Below are 10,165 nucleotides of genomic sequence, written 5' to 3' on the forward strand. Positions count from 1 at the left end.
CAAAAAAAAAAAAAAAAAAAGTACACCTTGGTGTCCTGTTATTTTCATGTATGTATTCAATTAAGTCAACCAAAATCTTTACTAAAACAAGGCTGTTTACTAGAAACTATAAATAAATAAATAATGTAGTCACGACCAAGGCCCTTTATCCTTTTGGACTCCAGGATTGTCTCTTCAAAAGGTGAGGCTGATCATAACCGTAATAAGGAGCTGTCTTGAGGACAAGAAACCTGCTCTGAGTAAACACCCGGTGGGCTATCATCTCCTGGGCACTTTGTCTCATAAGATTGCTGGGTCCAGCCGGGCTTGGTGGCTCAGCCTGTAATCCCAGCACTTTGGGAGGCCGAGGTAAGTGGATTGCCTGAGCCCGCGGGTTTGAGACCCGCCCGGACAACTTGGCGAGACCTCATCTCTACAACAAATCAAAAATTAGCCGGGCGTGGTAGCGCATGCCTGTAGTTCCGGCTACTTGGAAGGCTGAGGCGGAAGGATCACCGGAGCCCAGCAGGTCAAGGCTGTGGTGGCCGGGAGCGGCCACTGCACTCCAGTCTGGGTGACAGAGTGAGACTCCAACTCAAAAAAAAAAAAGATGGCGGGGTCCCATCGATCCTACTTGTCTGTCTCTTGGGCCTGCCCCTCCTCCCCTTCTGCCTAGTTCAGACCCTCCTTCCTCTCAGCTAGGCCTCTGCACAGCCTCCTAGCAGCAGGCCTCCCTGCCCTGCAACCTCTCATATCTCTGCAGCATCCCTCACACTGCAGGAGCTCAGCCTAAACCACTGAGGGCTCCTGCCCCTCTCCTCCCAAACTTAGGCTCTCGCTTCTGCTGACTGCGGGCCCCAGGCTCATCCTAAACTCCAACTTGCCTCTCCCTCCATCTTTGTTCCAGCTGCACTGGGTCTTGGGGGCTGAGTCCATCCCAGGTCTGACGCTCCTGCCCCAAGTCTCCTTCTCTCACCACTTCTGACTGCCAGAAGCCTTCCAGGCTCAGCGCCAGCACTTTGAAGGCGCCCTGATTGCTCCTCCCCACAAGCTCCCTCAACTTCAATTTCATGGCTTCCTTCTACTTGGTCCTTGGCCTCCCTCCAATGCCCGCTCCCCACAAAACTACAGACTACCAGAGAGCAGCCCTCCCAATACAAATCCATCCCGAGTGCCTTCTCTGTGCCAACTGTGCTGCTGGTTCTGAAAAGACCACCATGGACAGACAAAGCCCCTTTCCTCCCAGAGCTCACGCCTCACCAGTCAGCAAAGGGCAAAGCCTGAGGTATGAGAGGACTGACCTGGAGACTCAGGTCCCATCCTCACCAGGCACAGGATCCTTTTTTTTTTTCTTTTTTGAGTTGGAGTCTCACTCGGTCGCCCAGACTGGAGTGCAGTGGCCGCTCCCGGCCACCGCAGCCTCGACCTGCTGGGCTCCGGTGATCCTTCCGCCACAGCCTTCCGAGTAGCCAGAACTACAGGCACGCGCTACCACACCTGGCTCATTTTTTGATTTATTGTAGAGATGAGGTCTCGCCAAGTTGCCCAGGCAGGTCTCAAACCCGCGGGCTCAGGCAATCCACTCACCTCAGCCTCCCAAAGGCGCGGGATTACAGGCTGAGCCACCGAGCCCGGCTAGGCACAGGATCCTTTAGGCACCAGCTTTTGTCTGTTAAAACTTGCAGGCTTGGAGCAGAGGGGGCAGAAGTGAGTGGGCCCAGGGGATGGCATCTTCTCCTGTGCTCCCCCTTCCTCACTGTCTGCCCTGCTGGCTGGACTGGACTGGAATGATCAGGCTTCTCAGACCAGAGGATGCAAAGCAAGCCCAGGAGCCACCCAGGCTCACCTCTGGGCTCAGGGAAGGTGGGGAGTTTCCACTTCCAGAAATTCTGAAGGACCAGGCAGTTGTCCACAGAGGAAGTTTAGCCCTGGAAAGAGGAAAGAAAACACCCTTCTGGCCCTCTGAGCCTGAAGGAACCAAAGTGACCACTAGGAAGATGCTCCGTGTGTGTGTGCGCCCATGAGAGCACAGGCACACACATGCATATGCTGGTGCACGCATGTGACAGCCATGATCCCAGCCGTGACTCCAGCCCAAGTGCCAATGCAAGATGAATGAACATGTGAGTCAAAAAAACCAAACCAAACTAAAACCAAACAAAACAAAAAACCAGCACCCAGTGGAACCTGTGTGCACATACTTCAACCCCTAAAGATATGAAGGCTCGGGTATGTGTGATCCAGACCTAAGCAGCCATCTGGGCAAATTTTCAATGACTGGAAGCTCAGTTGAGATGGCCTTTGAGGTCTCATCCAGTGCCTGAATCTTATGATGCTATCAGGACGATCTGGAGCATATTTGTTCCCCTGCACGCACACAAACACCCACACCCATGAACACACTCTGGTGCTGGTGCTGCCACACCCCTGCCAGCTGCACCACCAACCTCTCAAAGGCAGGCAAGACCCGTCCGAACTGCCTGCAGGCCCGGCCTCTGATCTAGAAAACCAGCCTCTGATCTAGAAAACCAGCCCACCATAATGACCTGGAGAATTTTAGGCAGGTCCCATCAGCTTCAGGCAGGCCTCAGTTTGCGCATCAGTGGACGGAAGGTTTGGATCATTATCTCCAAGGCCCTTCCTGCATTCAAAACAAGGCAGGGTCAGGAAAAAGGCAAATGCTCACGGTTCATCTCTGCATAAGCCAGAGCAAGAGTTTTGAAGGAACATGGGGCTTGTGGTCTGAGGTACAGCAGCTGAGGCTTGGAGACAAAAGGTATCTGGAAGCCCCACTTCAAGAGGAATGCTGCCCTTCCTGCACTTGGGTGGAGGTATCTTCCTGAACTGCACACGCTACTCAGAAATGCTCTAAATAAGAAAGCTCTGACTGAGTAGTTATTCTACATCATGAGGCTATGCTAGGTTGAAGACAGGTGATACACACAATGGGAGGGGCATGGGAAATGTCAAGAAAACCCAGATTTTTCACCCCACACCTTCAGGGTCAAGGCCAGACTCTTTAGATGACTCCAAGACCCTACACCTCTGCCTCTGGTGGCTCACCTCTCATCTGCCACGACCACCCAACTCCACAGTCTGACCACGCCGACATGCTAGAGTGCTTCTTCAAGACTTTGGCCCCCCTCAGTATGCATCCTCTGCCAAGAGGCCTGAGTACCTGCACTCCTTGGCTCACAGGATGTCTGTGCCCCCAGTGAGGCTGTACGATGCTCCAAGGGCCTGGACCGAGTCATTTTAGGCGCCCTCAGGAAAGAGGCACCAGCTCAAAAACTTGTGGGATTGAATCGGACTGTGTGAACTCTACAAAAGTGATTGAAACTTGTAAGATCCCCAGGTGAGATCCTGTCTCTTCCCTCTGCAGAGCAGCTAATGTCCTCTCTTGGCTTGGATGAGATATTTATTCATTTATTTGTTCATTCATTCATTCACTTAGCGGAAGAATCTGAAGTTTAAGAGGTGAAATAAACCAGGCAGAACATCCCCTGCTCTAAGTCTCCTCTCTCTATAAAATTTCATTAGGAATTCAGACTACAAAGCTACAAGATACCACTTCTGTCTTCAGGACATCAATGTAGTAGGCACACACCCATGAAAAAGCCCAGGAGAAAGAACAAAATATTCTAGGAAAATCCCATTAATAATTTTCCATTTGGTTCACTTAACCTTTTGTAAGCATTAGTGGAATGGAGGAATATTACAGGATACACAAAAAGGTGGGGCTGGAGAGTTCCAAGAAATGTTCTCTCTTATCGTAGGTACTAATTTTACTTGAAATTAATTATACATAGCACAACATTTTCCATTTGGGAATCCCTAACCTTCACTCCACCCACCTCGACTCATTTCCAGTGTCTTAGACTGTTGGACAGAAGGCTTCAGAGGGCAGGGATCCTGCCCATCTGGTTTCTCACTGTCTCCTTGGCATCCTGGAGAAGCCCAGGAAATCATCCTTAAAGGAGCACATGAATAAACCAAGGTGTGATTCAATAAACTGACAGTGAGTGGCCCTAAGCAAACTGCTCCTGACCACGTACCATTGAAGGGAGGGTCAGGACCACCAATGAGCAAGCAATAAAACTGCCACCTCAGCTGAGCCAAGCAGAACTAGTACAGTGTTGGGGCACAGATTCCGGGGCCTTGTGATGTCCTTCGAGTCCTGGCTTCTCTACTTGAAAGGTTATGGCCTTGGGCAAGTACTTAGTTCTTGAAGCCTCAGTTTTCTCATCTGTAAAATGAATATAATAATAGTACTACATCCTAGAGCTGCAGGGGAAGATGAAAGGAGGTAATCTCTGCAGAGCTAAGTGTCTGATCACGGCAAAAGCTCCATCTCAAAGCCCTTTGTGAACTAAAAACTGAGCTTCCATATGATCCAGCAATTCCTTTTCTGAGAATATGCCCAGAGGAACATATATCACTCTGATCAAAAAGACACTGGCACACATATGTTGCAGCACTATTCATGGAATAATATTCCAGAAACATGGAACCAATCCAGATGCCCATTGAAAGTGGACTGGATTTTTTTAAACGGCCTTCACAGCAACATGGATGCATCTGGAGACCATCATACTAAGTAAACTATCCCAGGAACAAAGAATACCACGTGTTCTCACTCATAAGTGGGCCCTGATCACTGGTCACCCAAGCACAAGGGTGGGATCAGCAGATGCTGGACACTGCTAGGGGAGGAAGAAAGGGAGGAGGGAGAGGGGACATAGGGCAACACACTGGGCACCTGGTCCACTATCGGGGGGAGATAGGGCCAGCTAGAAGCCCAAACTTCACCTGCATGCAACCTACATATGTAGTAAATCCTCACTTGTACCCCACAACTCTAAATTGTTTGAAAGCCCTTTGGGCCAACACCCTGAATTCCCAACAAAGTCCTGGGATAGGACAAATATCATGAACTGTCTTGTGCGACAGAGATCGCTTAGGTACACGGAGGCTAAGGGACAGCATATTGCTGGACTGAACATGGACCCTGCATCTCACATGCTAGGTTCCTTTTGATTCTGTAGAAAAAGTCCAGTGCAAGCTGGGCGCTCTGACTCCCAACCCTCCAAGGCTCCATTTCGATGGCTGCTTGAATGCAGGCAGAAATGCTGAGCTGTGCCTATTGCTCCCAAGGTGTCCAGGAGCCCAAAGCCCTTGTCAGGATGAGGATGCTTTCATATTCCATTCAACCCACTTTGAATGTCTCCTGGTCCCCCTCGCCCCGACAAGCCTTCCTGATGGGCAACCCAGGTGGGCCAGCCGGATCTGAACATCTAGGAGCGAGGCTATGCCCCAAAACGGGCAGCAGGATGGATGGACAATTTTGACATTGATCTTTGCATTTTTCTCTCTTCCAACAAATCTACAGTGACTGTGTGTAACACTTATAAGGATAAAAATATTATTTACAAGTAAACACAAGGCTTTATCTGAGATGAGCAGGGAAAATGAAGCCTAACAGTGATGGACGAAGTCAGCTTGTTCTTCAGTGGCCAGTTTCTGTGTGTGCACGACTCAATGGAGAGACTTTGTTAGCCAACAAAGAGGAGTGAAATTGATAAGCAAGCCCTGTGTTTGAGGGCTACTGGGAAGTCACTTTGCATACCTGCAAAATTCCTCCCGGTGGTAGAAATCTCCCCGTTTGCATTTCATTGCTGTGAATCATTTGGTTAAAACGAGCATGTTGCTGGAGCGATGACTCAGTTACGAGCTAATAACACCGTGTTAATTAGTGTCTCAGCTCCCTTCCATACTCAATGCCATGCCTACGTAAAGAAACCTGAGGTGTCTTCGCCCAGCAAAAAGACACGCGCTATCCAATGGGCCAGGAAGCGTCCTTCTGATTTTGCCCAGGGTTGGCCCTGGCCTGAGCCTCGTGATCTCCTTACCTTTGAAACAGGCTGCTGAACTGGAGGATGTGGGCGGAAGCCAACACTCCCAGTACGTCATCCATGCTCATCTCCACCTCGCTCATATAGAGGTTCTTCAGGGCCGTGACAAAGGCTGGGGAGGCAGCAGCCGAGGGAGTGGTCAGGTGAGGCTGTGCACACAGGGCACTACCCCCGGCCCTCACTCATTCCTGCCACTGGGTGGGCAGAGATGCCCTTTGAGAAAACGCACCTGGGTGCAGACACCAACCCAGGAAGCCCATCATCTGGGTTCCCAACCTTCCCAAAGGAGTTGAGAATGAAGCTAAAGAAAGTTCAGCTTTGCTGGGGTCGGTGGCTCAGCCTGTCATCCAGCGCCTTTGGGAGGCTGAGGTGAGTGGATTGCCTGAGCCCGCGGGTTCGAGACCCGCCTGGGCAGCAAGACCTCATCTCTACAATAAATCAAAAAAATCAGCCGGGCGTGGTAGCGCATGCCTGTAATTCTGGCTACTTGGAAGGCTGAGGTGGAAGGATCGCCGGAGCCCAGCAGGTCGAGGCTGCGGTGGCTGGGAGCGACCACTGCACTCCAGTCTGGGCGACAGAGTGAGACTCTAACTCAAAAAAAAAAGAAAGTTCAGCTTCTGCTGAAAGGATCCTCCTTTAAGCCCGTTCTCAGTCTGTACCTTGGGGTCACCTCAGGGGTGAGGTGTCTTGGGGTTCTCTCCTAACCTGGGGTCTGTGGTCTGTGACTACCCAAATATATGCAGAATGTTGTATGCAGGTAGATGCATTTTTTCCCCCTGGAGATGAAATATAGTTTATAGTAGATTCTCCTTAGAGTCTGGGGACTTCACAAAAGGTTACGGACTCCTGGAAAGACCCAGAATAATTTGACAATTCAGGAACTGAACTGCCGTGGCAGAGAGCCAGATGGACTTGGTTTATTTCAAGTCTTACATTCATCCAAATAGAGCTGCTGCGCCACCAGAGTGCTCTGAGGAGAAATGGTTGAACCAGTGCTGAAGTGGATTGTTTCTTCACCTAGAGGTTCCTAAACTCATGCCATCATGTGAGATCACACATGTTGCACTAACCAAATTCTGTTTCTGGGTGTTTGGAAAGAGTGAGCTTAAGAGAGCACCTTGGGAGTGGCCTCTGCTGCTGGAAGCCAGCAGTTGGGGGTGGGGGTGGAGGTCCTTGGTGGGAAGGGGCAGGTCCAGTGCTGTTTGGCAGCAAGGGTGGGCCTGAGGGCTTCCCTGGGTGGGTGAGCTCGGGTCTTCTCCTTGGGTCTGTGTGAGAAGCCTGCTACTTCTCTCCACCGCTGAATCCCCTTCCCAGTGACAAGTACCCCCTCACGCCCTTTCCCAAGGTCAGGCACCACTCTTCAGCTACATTCCCCTTCTTCCTTTTCTCCAAGTCACCCAGGCCTCTTGGCTCTTCTTTCCTTGCACGTTCAGGCATGTTCACTAAGAAAGCACTGAACACTATGTGCTGCTTGTTTGTTGTATTTTGTTGTTTGCTCATTTTTTTTTTTTTTTTTTGAGTTGGAGTCTCACTCCATCACCCAGACTGGAGTGCAGTGGCCATTCCCGGTCACCGCAGCCTCGACCTGCTGGGCTCTGGCGATCCTTCCACCTCAGCCTTCCGAGTAGCTGGAACTACAGGCGCGCGCTACCACGCCCGGCTAATTTTTGATTATTGTAGAGATGAGGTCTCGCCAAGTTGCCCGGGCAGGTCTCGAACCCTCGGGTTCAGGCAATCCACTCACCTCAGCCTCCCAAAGTGCTGGGATTACAGGCTGAGCCACTGAGCCCGGCCTGTTTGCTCATTTTTAACTCTGGGAGAGCAGCTTATTCAATGGTATTCCCAGAGTGTGAAGACAAGCATATACATTACCAGCTTTAGTGACCAGTGGATCATTGATCTTCAAGGAGATAATTATCCTCTTTACTGGGGATCGTTCTTTGATCTTCCCAGGTGCTTGAGCTAGTAAAGGAAATTAGATGGCGAGGAAATTTGATGAGGATGTGTGGTATGCTAAATGTGGTGAGGTCACAGTGGGAAGCACCATCGCCCTCTGCACACCCTTGATCTTGGCATGGGTCACACTACCTGTTTGTTTGTTTCATGGAGGCATTGATAAAATCATTATTTACTTTAATAGCATAAGATTCAACTTGCAAGAAGTTGCAGAAATAGTACAGAGAGTTTCCTATGTGCCCCTCACCCAGCTTTCCTCGGTGGTCTTGCATAGATAGCCCTTATGCGTTGTCAAAATGGAAAGTGTTGGCCAGGCTCGGTGGCTCAGCCTGTGATCCCGTGCCTTGGGAGGCTGAGGTGAGTGGACTGCCTGAGCCCGCGGGTTCGAGACCCACCTGGGCCACTTGGAGAGACCTCATCTCTGCAATAAATCAAAAAAATGAGCTGGGTGTGGTAGCGCGCGCCTGTAGTTCCAGCCACTTGGAAGGCTGAGGCGGAAGGATCGCTGGAGCCCAGCAGGTCGAGGCTGCAGCGGCCAGGAGCGGCCACTGCCCTCCAGTCTGAGTGACAGAGTGACACTCCAACTCAAAAAAAAAGACAAACAAATGAAAACTGTGGGCCAGGCTCAGTGGCTCAGCCTGTAATTCCAGCACTTTGGGAGGCCGAGGAAGAAGGATTGCCAGAGCCCAGCAGGTCAACGCTGGGGTGCCTGTGAGCATGTCACTGCACTCCAGCCTGGGTGACGGCATAAGACTCCAACTCAGGAAAAAAAAAAAAGGAAACTGATGCTCACTGCATTTTATATATTGGTTACTAGTGCTTGCGTGTTCTCTCTCTCTCTCTCTCTTTTCTGTCTCTCTCTCTCCCTCCCTCCTCCCCCACTTTCTCTCATTCGACTGTGAGCAGTTTGAAGGCAAAGAGCAGACCTCAGTCGCTGCACCCTGAGCACCTGGCAGAGCCGACACGAGGTGGGAGCATGGCGACCACTCACTGAAGGAGGAACGTGGGACTGAGGCATCCACCCAGTGGTTCTTGACGCTTTGCCCCAGAGAGCACCAGACTGAAGACCCCTGACACTGAGGACTTCCAGAAGGAAGCAAAGAAATTCTTTGCTACCCAATCACATCCACTCAGAGTCATTCTAGAAAGTGAATTACAGTGTGGCACTGCTCTCAGGTCTCCAGCAGCACCCCACACCCTTGGCACATGAGCCACGTGGCCTGCAACTTCTGCCCACTGCTCTGCCCACTGTGCCCCCAACCTGTCTCCTCTTGACCTGCTCCCTGGGCAAAGTGGGGTTTCCACCCTTCCCCTCTGGCATCAGGGCCCTGTCACATGTCCCCCCTCCGAGAGGCCTTTCCTGACTCCATACTCCCACCAACCACATCCCCCATCTCCACTTCCCCCACCAACTAACTTTATTCTTCAGAGATTGGAATCAACACCAGCTATTACACCATGTCTCCATTGGGCCATACCCTGCTGGGCAGCTCAGTTGAGATGGCTTACCCACCTCCCCACCCCCCGGACCCACTACCATCTTGTACACACTGGTGCTAAGTAGCTACTGGCTGAATTCTTGCAGTGGTAGATTCCATCACCAGGGAGCTCAAGGATACAGTTAATGGAGAATGACATGAGCCAGGAGCCAAAAAAATCTGTCACACTTTGCAACTACAAAGACTGAAGAGGAAAGAAAGCATAGAGGTCCCTTTCCCTCAGTCTCTACCCCACTATCCTCCAGCACCTGGCTCTGGGGCTCACATAAAGCACCAGCTCATTGAGCATCTACCAAGTGCCAGGCATTATTCCAGCTCTGGGTCACTTTCCTCTCTGGCATGACCACATGGCCTTCCATCAGCTCACACTAGCCTATCGTCCAGTCCATTGTGGGAGTAAATGGGAGAATGCACATGAGTGCCTGGCACATAGTAGGCACACGGGAGGTGGCAGTTAGTCTAATAGCATACGTTGGGCTATTTATTGTGCTTTCTCACCACTTGGGGTTTGCCTGTCTGCCCCTCTAGATAGTAAGCTTCTAGGAGACAGGAATGAAGAGGAAGGAGGGAGAGAGGAAAGGAGGACGGAAGGAAGGAAAGAAGAAAGGAGGAAGAAAGAGAGGAAGGGAGGGAGGGAACAAGGGAGGAAAAAGGAAGGAAAGAAAGAAGGGAGGGAGAGAGGGAAGAGGAAGGAAGGTTGGTTATCAGCTAGGCCAGAGTAAGTGGAAAGTGGACGTTCAACATTCTGTCCAGGTGAGGTAAAGCCCCAGAATCAGATAGAAAAGTAATAGTTTTTTTTTTTTTTTTGAGTTGGAGTCT

The 10,165-nt window shown here is 50.8% G+C and overlaps 1 protein-coding gene across 1 annotated transcript in view; it reads right to left on the bottom strand.

The window, feature by feature from the left end:
* BTBD16 (BTB domain containing 16) overlaps nucleotides 1-10,165 on the bottom strand; it is a 68,741-nt gene that overhangs the window by 42,773 nt on the left and 15,803 nt on the right. Inside the window, exons 5-6 of the mRNA XM_008070105.2 lie at nucleotides 7,764-7,853; nucleotides 5,889-6,003 (exon numbers count right to left, since the gene is read on the bottom strand). Of these exons, the coding sequence (XP_008068296.2) occupies nucleotides 5,889-6,003; nucleotides 7,764-7,853 (205 nt within the window). The remainder of the gene's footprint in view (nucleotides 1-5,888; nucleotides 6,004-7,763; nucleotides 7,854-10,165) is intronic.

The sequence above is a fragment of the Carlito syrichta genome, unplaced genomic scaffold (assembly GCF_000164805.1).
Source record: "Carlito syrichta isolate Samal-C Ts95f unplaced genomic scaffold, Tarsius_syrichta-2.0.1 Scaffold312962, whole genome shotgun sequence".
In the NCBI taxonomy this organism is placed as follows: domain Eukaryota; kingdom Metazoa; phylum Chordata; class Mammalia; order Primates; family Tarsiidae; genus Carlito; species Carlito syrichta.